The 13,573-nt window shown below is 39.4% G+C and overlaps 1 protein-coding gene across 1 annotated transcript in view; it reads right to left on the reverse strand.

Annotated features, from left to right (window-relative positions):
* LOC112570001 (inositol-tetrakisphosphate 1-kinase-like) overlaps positions 1 to 13,573 on the reverse strand; it is a 29,306-nt gene that overhangs the window by 6,613 nt on the left and 9,120 nt on the right. Inside the window, exons 4-9 of the mRNA XM_025248150.1 lie at positions 4,702 to 4,819; positions 2,889 to 2,987; positions 2,299 to 2,342; positions 1,907 to 2,066; positions 1,606 to 1,673; positions 444 to 612 (exon numbers count right to left, since the gene is read on the reverse strand). Coding sequence (XP_025103935.1) covers positions 444 to 612; positions 1,606 to 1,673; positions 1,907 to 2,066; positions 2,299 to 2,342; positions 2,889 to 2,987; positions 4,702 to 4,819 — 658 coding nt within the window. The remainder of the gene's footprint in view (positions 1 to 443; positions 613 to 1,605; positions 1,674 to 1,906; positions 2,067 to 2,298; positions 2,343 to 2,888; positions 2,988 to 4,701; positions 4,820 to 13,573) is intronic.

Consider the following 13,573-nt stretch of genomic DNA (forward strand, 5'->3'; position numbering starts at 1 on the left):
TATGCTCGTCAGCTTTTTTTAAAATAAAAAGCATGAATTTATAGTACAAATAGCAAAAAAAAAAAAAAAAAAAAAATAAGTAAAAAATAAAATTTTTCTAAACTACATTTTATAAATACTGAAAAAATACATATAGAAATATTTTTTCATTTGTTGACAGTACAAAAAGATTTACGAAATTCATATGCAGCGTTCAATTTTTAGAATCTGTGTTACTATGGATTACAAATTACACTTTATCCTCTTTCCTACAAGAGAGAAAAATCTTTGTGCCAAGTAAAATTTGTAAGAAATGTTTTATTTTTAAACGAAGGATTTCATTTTATAAAATGAATTCTTACGAAAATTACAATTTATGTTTCTGTACATTGCAGGTTTTTTGTAATTGTTTCAACCTACTATACTTAAACAACGGAGCATAAATAAAAGTTCTGAAAGCTTACCAGGGAAAGAGTTAATATCTATAATGGCATACTGCATGGTTTTGCAGTCGATGATGACATCAATTCCTAAAAGACGAAGTTCCATAACGTTGCCTATCGCAGCTCCAAGTTGTTCCAGAAGTTGCCAATCAGGTTTGATAAGAGGCTCATCAATGCTCTTCATATCCACCTGTAACATATAAATGATATCCACAACATGCATTGATGCATGGACGTGTGCATACACAAATAAAAATGCAAAAACATTTTACAAACGCTTTATGTGTTTGTTGTGTTGTAACTATACAAGACTATTTAGAACCATGTCTGGTACATGCATGCTACATAGAAGATTACTTTAATTATACAGTATTGAGTCACTGGCTTGTTTATCGCAAGACAAGCAGATGCAATAGTATTTTGTATTTTTGTTTTGCCTTGTCTACTTACAAGATGAAATCTCTTTTTTTATAACTGCAAATAATACATCTACATAACGTAGCCTCAGGTTCTGATAATTGTAGTGCTCACTATTTATTCTTCTTGGGACATACTGCAGATATTTATGTAGCTACTTACTGAAACAGCACTCAAAGTACTCTGTTGTCTTGCTTTTATTGCATGAAGTGCCAGCGTAATTAACACTTTTGTTGGCTACAGATCAGCTTAACTTCCCTAAACCCAGCCAATGTCCCTGATGAAAACAAAGAAACCCCCCACCCCACGCCAAGGAAACACTATAAAACCTCTTTACATCATTAATAAAACTGACAATTCATGCAGTAGCCAGTGCTGATGATTCTTTGCAGCTCCTCTCATCATACATATTAACATTCTTTATACAATGATGTGCAGCCCTATGCTCTTCGAGGAGTAACAAAGACTAAACAACAAAACACACAATGATGAACTACCCTTCTTCACTGGAATTAAAACCCACTTTTTCTATTTTATTTCTTTTAATGGCTTCTTAAGTCTTGAAATAGATTTGTGGCATTTTTTTTTTAACAAGATAATGTCACTGCACTTGTCTATTTTCTCATTCATGTAAGAGCAAAAGTTTTCCATCTTTTTTGAAACAGCATTTTGTTCATTAACTTTTAAGGCAGCTCAGATTAGTTCATAACTCATGATTTAAGTATGTTCTATTCATTACAAGATGCTCCTGGCTTCTTTCTCTCACCTCATTCAGTGGATGTGAAGAATCAGGTTTTGACACTTCTTGAGTGTCAAAAAATATTGTAGGATAATCTGAAAGTACAAAACTGGCATGTGGTGCTGTTGTAGCCATATACAAATATGAAAATTCTATGTGAGATAGTATAGCCCAAATTACATAGAAGCGAAAAAACTCCAACAAAACAATGATGTCATTCTGAATGCAACTGCATGTTAATTTTAATGGCAAAACCCTTGTAAATAAAATCAATTTATTATAAACATCAAATTCTTGGAAATAGGGGGGGGAGGGGAAAATCACATACTTCCAGGGTAAAGATTTTTAAGCGAAGGTCGCTGCACGACAAACTGTCGGTTACCAACAACAAAGATCTTATACAGAAGAGCGTTGTGGTTTAAGAAAGACTGAGCCACACAAGGTGGTTTCACATCACGCAGGCTTTCTTCGCTGAAAATAATTGCCATCTGGAAAACAGCAAACAATAGCAATCTTATGTGACTATTAACTGTAATGATAAATAATCTTAACTCTGCTCAGTTAAAAGCACAAAGAAACTGATAATACCAGCCAAAGTACAAAATACTAACACTTTTAAGTGTCACCATGAGTGACAGCTGAAATGTTAGGTTGATGTTAATATTACAGTAAAACAGTACAGTATGCTATACCACTAAAGCACAAATAAAAGTAAAATACCTCATGAGCTGACTTTGTCCCATGTGAAAGTATTGGCTTTGCAACTGGAAAGAAAAGTTTACATTTCAGACTGTTGCTGGCAAATGTGTGCCACTTATTATAGCCTTCATGTAAAAAGACAAACGTTTGCCCTAAAATGATTAAAAACTCTTCAATGCTACCGAAATATAAAATTCTTAGGGTCACATTAAAAAAAAACCATATATAGCAAAGATAAGGACTGTGTCTAGATGCAAGTGTGCTCTAGTGTATGTGTATATCTTTGTACATATCTGCAGAAGTACCTAGCTATTGACAGAGATCATGTGTCCACTTGCAAAGAAAACACAAAACACACAGCACTGTGCATGTACAGAGGCAACCAGACCCCAACACCTACATGCAGACTGCTGAGCAAGAGGCATCAAGACTAAACTCTTAAGAACTTCTTCCAATTATGAGCATTTGTGGAATTAAAAGCCTCTTATCTGGAAAGAGGTGACTTAGATGGTGCTGATGTTAATTTTCCTCATGCCACCTTATGCGCAAGTTTCAGCAGCTTGCTTGAAATAAAGGTGAAAAGTTCTGTTAGAAGACAAACAGAATCTTACCAATGGGAAATGTAACTCCTGCTTTGGCTAGCTTTTGTTTGTTTTCCTCCACATCACTTGAAGTCAGCTCCACAAAAGTAGGGATGATCACACGTGAGTCTGGAGATAAAAAGTTCAGTGACCATCACATGGAGCAAAATGCTGACCACTAGAAAAGCTCTCATGGTCAGGAAAAAAAATTCATGTATCCTAAATCCTACCTTAGTATTCTTATTTGACATACAAATTAAATTTAAGTGTAGCAAAAATAATGATACAAGACTGATAACTATGTCTAAATAGTAACCTGCTGAAATAAATACCATATTAATAATTCATAGTAGCAACATTCCTTAAAAAAAACAGTCTAATCAATTTCTGTTGCTGTACAACTAGCTTAAGGCCACTTGCACTGTCCTCTCTTATTATACTGTTCTAACAGAGAATATACAACTGCTTTCCTCAATAACTAGTCCACCTAAGAGGTTACAGACTATTTTTGTAAACTGTTATCTTCAATACTTTAACACAAAGTAGAGCAGAAAGCTTTTCAACAATGTATCCCATACAGTGACTAGCTTCCAAAAACCTGTGGTGGCTAGGTACATCTATTCAGGGTCCAGACTATAATATTTTGTGCAGTCAAAGTAAATGCAGACAAGTAGGGATTCAAAAAACAACTGTATTCCTAGCTTCTAAGTAGCACCATCTTGCAAGCAACTGACTGCTGACAGTCTCTCATTGTTACATGCAGTTTGCTACAAAGGACAACAATTCCTGTGATTACAAACACAGAAGTACGATGGGGAGAAAATCAAGCACAATAATGCATATTGCCCATGTAGTGTCTCCTTGTCATCATACTTGTTAAGAGAATTGTACTACCAGAATAGTAAAGGCTTCCACAGCCTAAAGGCCAAAGGTACAGCCTAGAGCCTGAAGAAAGGTAGATTTCAGTTCTTTTCTTCTGCCACCTGAAATTATTTCTGCTAGGGGAGAGGCCAAGGTGGCTTTTCCTGTTACAAGCCCCAGGCCATGAACCAATAAACCTCAGTTCCAAAGTTGAGAACTAACCACTAGGCTACAAAGCCTCCCAGTACTAAGTCAGTTTGCGACAATGAAGAAGTTGCAGCACCTCTACATATAAAATACCACAAATGTTCAACTTTAGGTAGGTGTTGTAGTTTGATACACATTTTGTTTAGCATAAATTTATTGAAAACAATTGAAAGAAAATGTCTGTATATTTGTATTTACAACTACAATGAAACCAGCATTAGGCAGATCAAGCACAGTGCATGCACAAAAGAAAATGGACATGCATGGTATCTTGTGCCATTTCAAGAATTTGCTGGATTACATGACCCGAGTCTTCCGTAAGTTGGTGCAAAAAGGATAAGTAGGCATGTGAAAGAGGAAAAGGACACACAATTCTTTTTGACCTGGCTTTTGTTTTTAATAAAACTTTTACTGGTTCAAAGAACATCACACACGGCTAAACATAGTAACACACACAGCAACTGAGCTGAGCAGGATTGCATACAGGGAGCATACTTATGGTTTGAAGTTCTCCAAGTGTGCATGGGTTATCATCCTTTGCAGATCCAAATCACTGGCAACATGATTCACTGTCCTCAAAGTCAGTATTTATTCTGAGTAGAAGAAGATGGAAGGAGACAGCACAGTCTATTTTAAGTCCTTTAAGAAGACTAGAAGACTTAAGAAGACGTGAAGCTTCCATTGTTCCAGGAGCAGATCACTGGAGCACAGTTTTAAAACAGAGAGGAAGACTAACTCTAAGCAGCGTAGATACAACTGTCTCACTCCTGCATACCTCTCTGCACAAGATCACAGGTGCAGACTTGTTGATACTGCTTGTATCTGTCTAAAAGTTGGCGGGTGCTCTCCAGTGGATCAAGAAGAATACACTCAGGGTGCCGATCAGTATAATTCTGAAAAAAAAAAAAAAAAATCACAAGAGCTGTCATCATACAACACAACAAATGTGCTATTCTAAGTATTTCCGACTGCACCATTTTCTTCCATGAGCAATATGGATAAACCAGTTTTGGCAACAGTAAAAACATAAAGACCTCTCTAAAGTGTAGCAGCAAGAGCAACACATCTTTTAAATATCTTTAAGTCACCACATAAAACCAAACCACCTGATTATCAATTTTCCTACTTTTAACAAACAAGCTTTTACAGTAGAAGCATATTTTTCAAGCTGGTCAACAAAAAAACTTTATAAGTGGAATGTCAAGTTTATGTTCTTTTCAAGGTCTCATACATTTATCTGCAAACTTAAAACATTCAAAGGCATAAAATGTAGATGTTTGCTCTGTCCACACATGTTGTCATTCTCTGTGTACAGGACATCAAGAGGTCCCTTTCACAGGAAAATCTTATTAGATGTGCACCGTTTGCACATCATTGAACTGTAAACAGCAATATCAACGTTCAGAGGAGACTAAGAACCACACCAGTCACCCACAATCTGGACTTTTCAAGCATGCCATTCAGCACCCAGTGCTATGTGAAAACACCATGAATGGAAGTTTTCAAGCATGGAAATCAATACTCAATACTGTGTGGAGTACTAAGTACAAGAAACATTTATCTGCGTGCAGCTGAACTTTGGTCTAAGCAAACTTGTCTCTGGCCATCAATCGAAAGAAGTCATGCAGATGCTGAGTGTTAGAACTATTCCCTCAGTCAAAAGAACTGTACGTCTATGCAAGTTTGAGGTAAGTGCATAAGCACCCACTAGAAGATGTTCCACCTGATAAGGAACTAAGCATGAAATTCACAATGCCATGGACAAACATAGTGCTGTGACTCAAACATTGGTTAATACTTAAATCAGACTGTGTGAGAGAGATTATTTGTGAGAAAGGGGACGAGGATGAAATGGAATGTATACCCAAACAGCTGCACCACAGTCTGTTATTAAGAGACTCAAGTCTAACAATTGTAGCTGCTAATGAATTGAAAATGTAGCATTAATGAAGACTAGGGTTACTTATTATTTAATAATATATGCCTCCCTAGGTGTGATCAACACACCACAAAATAGTTGTAGCTTCAGTGTGTGTGGGCACACCTACACTGGGCTATTTGGCCTTTTACTGCATGTTTTCCTCCTCCTTTGTACTCTTCTTTTCAAAGCAACAGACATTCTCATCTTTTGCTTTGTTCTTGCCTGCATCGCAAATGCAAAATACAGTCAAATCTCCCTACTATGCCACCTACCGGGACCGAGCAAAAGTGGCATAGTAGCGAGAGTGGCATAGTAGAGAGGGTTCGTAAAAACGGCTTTATTTGTTCAAGTTACCCGTCAGTCCAAAGCAGGGGTGGGCAATTAATTTTCCCAAGGGGCCGCATGAGAAATTGGGATGGTTTTAGAGGGCCGGACTAATATAGTTAACTCAGTTTTACCTAATACTGTATGTATAGTATATATACTGGCGGGCGGGCCGGTCAGAGACAGGAGTCCTTTGCCCAGGTCTGGTCCAAAGCTCTCAAGAATCGTCGGCTTCGCTAGCTGTCTCCTCTCATTCTCGCCCTCACCTCTTCATCCTCCACCCCTCCCAACCACATCCGCGCACCTGCATCCTGTCGCTAGTCGACCCCCTCACACCTTCCCTCTGTCACGTGGCTGTCACCCGGCCAGCGACCACCCCCCCACACACACATTGCCAGCCTCCACCCTCCCTGTGTGCGTGCTAGGTTCCATCCACCTAACTGCGATGTCCCACACTACCATACAGTATAATAATCGAGCACTGTGCGGAATTTTACAACTTGTGTCTTTTAACAGTCACACAAAAGTGGCATAGTAGCGAGAGTAGGGGTGGCATAGTAAATTTTTTTTTACATTGAATTTATAGTCGGGACCGAGCAAAAGTGGCATAATACCGAGAGTGGCATAGTAGAGGGGTGGCATAGTAGGGAGATTTGACTGTACCAAAGAGATTTAAATAAAAATATAGATCTTACTTCATGCTTTATGAAAGGAATGGTTTGTTCTTCATTAACACAACTTTAGATACTGTGATACTAATGTGAGTTTTCTTTTTTTAAAAGTGAGAGAAACTTGTTACAACCAAGACTCTTTATTTCTGGTCAATTCATTCAATATGTTCTGAAACAGACACATTTAGAATGTCTGTTGCTCTAACCCTTGTGCACTTCCTATGCATCCAAGCATCAAACACTTCAACATTTTGACTGATATCTGTTCTTAAAATAACAAACACAAGCGCACAGTGTCATAAACATGGATGCATGTATGCTAAAATTCATATTTTGAAGATGCACTACAGAACATCAAAACAGATCCTAGTGCAGTGCCGCACATCACATTTACTTAGGAGGTAAAGCAATACTCAATGCAATGTGTTTGTTTTGTGATCTATTTTTAGTATTCGCAGCATGACATGTCACTTTTCTCTAGGTGGAGTTAAGCATGATTCAGAAAAACGATTTTAGAAAAACCATCAGCAGTTGTGATGTTGTAAGCATTTGCATCATCTCCATTCTGAATGATGTGCTTAAGATTTGCACTCCAGCTGTGCTTGTATTATCTCCAATCTGAGTGATGTGCTTTAGGTCTGCACTTGAAACTATTTTTCCACAAGGAAAGCTCCAATAATAGGTTCCATTAGATGTCAAGTATCTAATCTTCCTCAACATAGGCAGATTTAGGCTAGTATTTAACTGTTAATGCAAAAAATGTGTACTGTGTAAAAACCACAGCAGACTAGACCATGTTGACAACTGGAATAAAATTTCTCAACAGGTTACTTGACTTTAAAAGAAAAACCCGCTCCAACTGTAAGGCTAACCTGAAAAACAACATATGGCCCAACTTGGCAAAGGTACTGAACATGAACTGCATGGCTCGGAATTTAATTCCCTGCCTGCACATAACCATGTTAAATGTCAGTTACACCTCAACTAACACGTTTGTTGCCATGAAACTTGGCAAAGTTTTATCACTGTCATCTTTGTTATAAACAGCTACAAGTAAACTTCACACTAACCAGTAGCCAGCCAATGTTGTGAGCTGTCATAAAACGTTATAGCAAGAACACCAACCACCCCTGCCCCATAATGAGATATAAAAAAATCTGAAAAACATAAATAATATTTATAAAGTACAAGAAAACTCCATGTTTTCAAACACCTACAAATTCAAGTACATTTATTTACATGTTGAAAATAAAGCTCTTAAAAAGCATCTTATAGCACTTGTATTTTTTCTGCTTTCATTGGGTCATGCTTGCTAATTCCACTACTGTTGCGCTTGGTTGAAGAGTTACAAGGGGACTAACCTTCTAGGTAAAAGCAATCAAGGTTTTAATGAAGTATAGGCCACTGATGTGCGCTGGTAAAGAGAAAACAGGGCACAAGTAGACTCTTTTAAAATGTACATAATTTATGTTTTATCTTGTGAAAGTAATAGTGTTGGGCAAATGATCACTCAGAAGCACTCCATAAATGTACCTAATTTTCAACATGATTTATGCAAAAAAAAAAAAAAAAAAAAAAAAAAAAAAAAAAAAAGCATAAACTGTTGGTTATAGTTTGTGTTAGGAAGGTAGCAGTAATTGAGATCAAGTTTATATTGTGAAATATGTCCATGAACATTTTTGGGGTTGTATCTAAGAAAGGGTTTCAATACAGGTCTTAATGTGATGGCTCTACTGTGCTGTTCATTCTGCATGAGAATAGCTCACTCCCCAATCCCCTAAACTATTAAAATAATCACTAAGAACAAGAAAGAGAGAGGGAGATAAATGGTGAATTCCCACATATGCTTATAATCTTGCAAGAATTACCAAAAAAAAAAAATTCTTGATGCACTTTTAACACTTTGAAACTAAGAATATCCAGCCTCAGATGTCAAATTATGATATGCTTCTATCAACAATGATAATTTGTATGGTAGAGGGTTTGTGGCTAGATAGCCACCATAGAAAATTATCTGTGAAATTTCTGGAAAGTTTTCCTCATGGGGGCTTAAAAATGGGAACGAAAATAGGTGGCTGAGAATAAGTTAGCCCGTATGCCACTGAAATAAGATTAAATCTTAGCCGCAAGGTCTTCGCCATGTCAGAAGACTGTAGGTGAATGTTCTTAATGAAACTGGCAAAAGTCTTAAATAAATATGATTTTTATCTTTTTTTCTCTATGACACTGACTTAAAGGAGATCCCAACAGTGCTTAGTCTAACCTGTTATGCCAGCTATAGCACAAAAACAGACTTTATAAATATATATGTTTATGTTTTTGACTGTGATGGAAGGAAACCAGAAACCAGATTCATCTTTTGTCATGTTGACAAGTAATGCTTTCTTAAAATTTCCAAAACTTGACAAACACCTGCAGAAAATGTTTGTCACAACCAATCAACTTGACTTCCTTCCATACATACTTGATGCAACACACCATATCTTGAATATCCCTGAATAGCCAGGGGGCTAATGTTTCCACTTGCAGAAAGGCCCACCACACTTGTAATGTCAAGTATAAGGTACTAATGCACTAGTGTCATGACTATGCCTGCTGTTGTTTTATCAGCATACTTACAGTGGCTAATTTTCATGCACTGAACACTCATCCCCCTAGTTAATGAGATAAATTATATAGTCTCAAGTCATAATCTTGCCAACTACTCTTTGTCATCACTAGCTATGAATTATATCCCCCCTTTAAATTATGGTGTTACCATGTCTTGCCCAACATTTGTGTTGGACACATGTTGGCAAGATGAAAGCTAGGACTGTACTTAAAAATAAAGCAGAAATAAAATTGTACCAAACAAAGTAATAAATACATCAATAAGAGTTACTGCTTGGTGTTAGCAGCATGCATTAACGATTTTACAGGCAACTGGATTTGTTCCCCACCCCGCTCCCACCTGTTCTTGTGTTTGCTGAAAGCCAACTGCTACAATGTAAGGGTTGCACCATCCCAGCAATGTGCAATGCCAAACAGAGAAAACCTCTCACTTGCTAATTCAGGGGACAACATCAAGCACTGATTAATGTTAGAGTGGGCTCATGACAAAGCAGATACAGCATAGTTTACTATGCTAACCACTCTTATCTGGGCGATACACTGACAGCAAACTAGTCAGCTAGACCCGCCTACTCCTCCCCCAACTGCTGAAGGCTGAATGTGTGGCAAGGAGTGGCTCAACCTTCCGAAGGTTATTCTAAGACTATGTTGTGACTGAGGCACTAATGCAGCTGACCAGAGTAGGCTGTACCCGATATGAGCAAACAGTGATAACCTTGATCGTGGCCTCCTTTTTATTTCTATGCAGAGTAGAAAAGCGATGCCAACATCTGGGTTGCACATACTCATTTTACTAAAAAGCTGACTCAATGTTAATTGTATCAAAACTGGTTATGTGCCAGCTTTTCCCTTGTTTTGAAGGTAGAGAGGGGGAGGTGAGTGTTGCTGTTGGTTTTTTTAATTACTTTAACTAGTCGATAGGATGCTAGTAATACCAGGAGCTGGCTAATGACCGTCATGGGAGTCGTTATGAATTTTACAACGAATACTGGCGCGGCGCATCTAAAGGTGATTGGAACGTAAGCTTCTCCTTGTTGTCAACAAATAGTTCACGGGCGCACACATCCACCCACCTCCACATACGCACGCACAGCTGCCATCCAGACAAATATGGGCAACAAACACGGGCGATGATGAGAAGGCAGCCTGGTGAAATGTGGAGACAGCATAAGCTAACCAACGCGTCTCGCACGTCAAGAGCTGTTGCAGCCTGCAGGAATCTCTCCTCCCTCTTCCTCCCACCCCCGTTCCTTTCTCGCGCTCTCTCAGGCACACACAATCGCTTGCTCCCAACAACCAAGATCGGACGGCAAAGCCGCAGATGAACAGGTGATAAGAGGTCAGTGCCCCGAGTTTCGGACTTCACGACGCGGTGTGGTATGAAGCTTGAGGCAGTGAACATGACCTACATCCTCCACCGCGACTTGGATGATGACCCCTACTGCAGGCATAATCATAAACAATGGCCATGCGTTGTTAGCATAAAGAGTGATTTCCGACAAAACACTTATATGAATAATGGGTGTATGTGTGGGGGGGAATGTTCCTGAAATGTATAGAGATGAACGCGCATTATTTCATAAACGAAGAATTCCCCCCCACCCAAAAAAAAAAAAAATCAACCCAACTAAACATTAATTCCCTTTTGCTTTTGCTAGCTCTATAACTAAAAGGTTAAACGCAAATTTGATCATCAACGTTCAAAAACATGTATAAAAAAAATTTTCGACCTTCCCAAACTACAAAGAATATCTGTTACAAGGTCTTATCGTCAAGGTGTTGATTTTACTTATTACCCACATACCACCATCTAAACCACTCCCGTTCTTTTTTGCTCAATTCCTTGATGATGATGTGGCGCTAAATACGTTTCTGAACCACTGGTTTAAATTTGTGGATCTGTGAAAACTGAGCAGCTGCCGTAGTCTCTTGTATAAACGGCAGTGTCGATCCTGCAAACTGCTCAGCTCCTCCGGAGCTTCCAAGGATCCAAAGGTGAAGCGATTCTCGCACCACTAACTAGTCTGCCCCCACGACTTTCCTAAGCTGACGCCACTGTCGCCCCGAGCACCAAAAGGGTTAATGTCGTAGGTGTGCCGTGTCGGCGTGCACCGTGATGTGAAGACAACACAAGCTTGGACTTCTAGTTCCCGCGACACGCCGTGCTCACCTGCGACCTAAAAAAATGCTTTTGTTGGCCCACCTCCTCCATGTTTACCGCCACTACACAAATCTGCGGCTCAAGCTCGCAGCTACTCCGCACCCTCTCCCGAACCACAGAACCAAGAGAGCCGCCGACGCTAAACATCGTTTTATCATTATCTGTACCGTTGACGTTCACAAACAAACGTTATGCCCTTCTCGACATGTTACCTTTGCCAGCTATCCCACCTTTCAACACCCTGCCACGCCCACCAACTCCACCACCCCACCCTTCTTTAAGGTACAGTCCCATAAATATCTGCATAATAACCACTTGCAATGATGTGTCTGCTTTTATGCCCAGAACTGCACGCACTGCACACATCATCTCCACCTTTTGTATGCGCACGTCCCCATTTCCCGTGTCGATTCGCTCAGTTTCGATTTGTCACACACACTTAAGACAAGAACTACCCACTGCTTATGCTCCCAACAAGACGTCAGCCGAAGCTTGCTTTGATCCTATGTTACAGCCGCAATAAAATACAAGTGTTTAAAATGTGATTAAGAGCTGATCAGAAGCTGATGGTCACCAGCAGGCTCATTTCATTTCCTCTTTCCGGCCACGTGCAGGAAGACAATGTCATACAAAATATAAAGTGCGCCCGTCACTTCCCCGCCAATTGAACTATTTCGTTTCGGCCGATGCGTGACGAGCCGTATCACATGACCACAGACCGGAGATAGCTAATGACCCCATGCGCAAAAAAAGGAACGTGGCAGAGCAGAACCCCCCTCCTTTTTTTGGGGGGAAAGGGTGAGGGTTGATGGGGACGTGGTGGGTAACGTATTCGACCTTGTATTCTCTTGTGTTGAAATCCAGATCAAAAGAAAGACGAGAAGACAGACGACTACAGATAAGATTCTTCTTTCAGGCGTTGGGTTTCACAGCGAGACATGGTTACTTAGTAAGACTAACATCTGCTGTTGTATCGAGTCTTTCGTGCTGGTATTGTCCCAGGATTAGTTTGGGTTATTGAAGGCGTAAAACGTATGCATCCTCGTAGGACAACTTGAATGTGATGTAGGTCTCTGATTTCACCCTTCTGACCCACCGACGTCAAATAAAATTACGTCAACGTTTTACGCAAGTCACCACGTCCTTTGCAGTAGTGAGGTCAACACATACGTCGTCTCCATCTCGCTTACTTCCTCAAGTCCTTTGTCTGTGTGCGTGCGCGCATGTCGCTTTAGTCTGTTTCGAATCTCTGCTGACACACGCACGAACTAAACTATCCACTGTGTATGTTCACAACAAAACAATAATAACTGAAGTTGGACTGGTGTCTCTTCGCCTTACAGGCTTGAGGGAGGAAGCTCTCCGCATTTTATGTATATCTGTTTCACTTGTTTGTTTTTGAGGCCATTGTATAGGCAAGTGCTTTCTGTTTTCGTCGTCACTGTGCGAAACTGACTATTTATTTATTTTTTATCACGTCTTATTATGTGTCACCACTCTCTTTTCCCTGCCGCCGTAACGGTTTCAAGTCGTCACTACCATTGACCTTCCATCAGCGTCAAACGATCATGTTTGAATACTTTTTCTCTGTCTTGTGACTACAGATCCCAGCCGTCTCTTGATTTTTTTAAAATTTACATTTGGCCTGAGTATCGACTGACGGTGTTCGCCACCGACGAAACATCGACTTTACGACCTTTAGATGTGAACAGTAACAGCTCACAATCTCTACATATGTACTTCACCTGAGCAACAATGACTTTCAATCTGTGATTTTTCAACTTTCCCGTCGTCTTTTCTACCTGACATTGTAATTGTTTCTCTAGTCATCACCATTATGGACGACTGATTGATCTTTTCTCTGCGTTCGCTATGTGCGAAACAACACCTTCACGACCTGTAGATTTTAACTATACTAAATCAACATCTTGGTCTATAAAGATTTAATCCAGAAGCGCAA

This window comes from Pomacea canaliculata, linkage group LG8 (assembly GCF_003073045.1).
Source record: "Pomacea canaliculata isolate SZHN2017 linkage group LG8, ASM307304v1, whole genome shotgun sequence".
Classification (NCBI taxonomy): domain Eukaryota; kingdom Metazoa; phylum Mollusca; class Gastropoda; order Architaenioglossa; family Ampullariidae; genus Pomacea; species Pomacea canaliculata.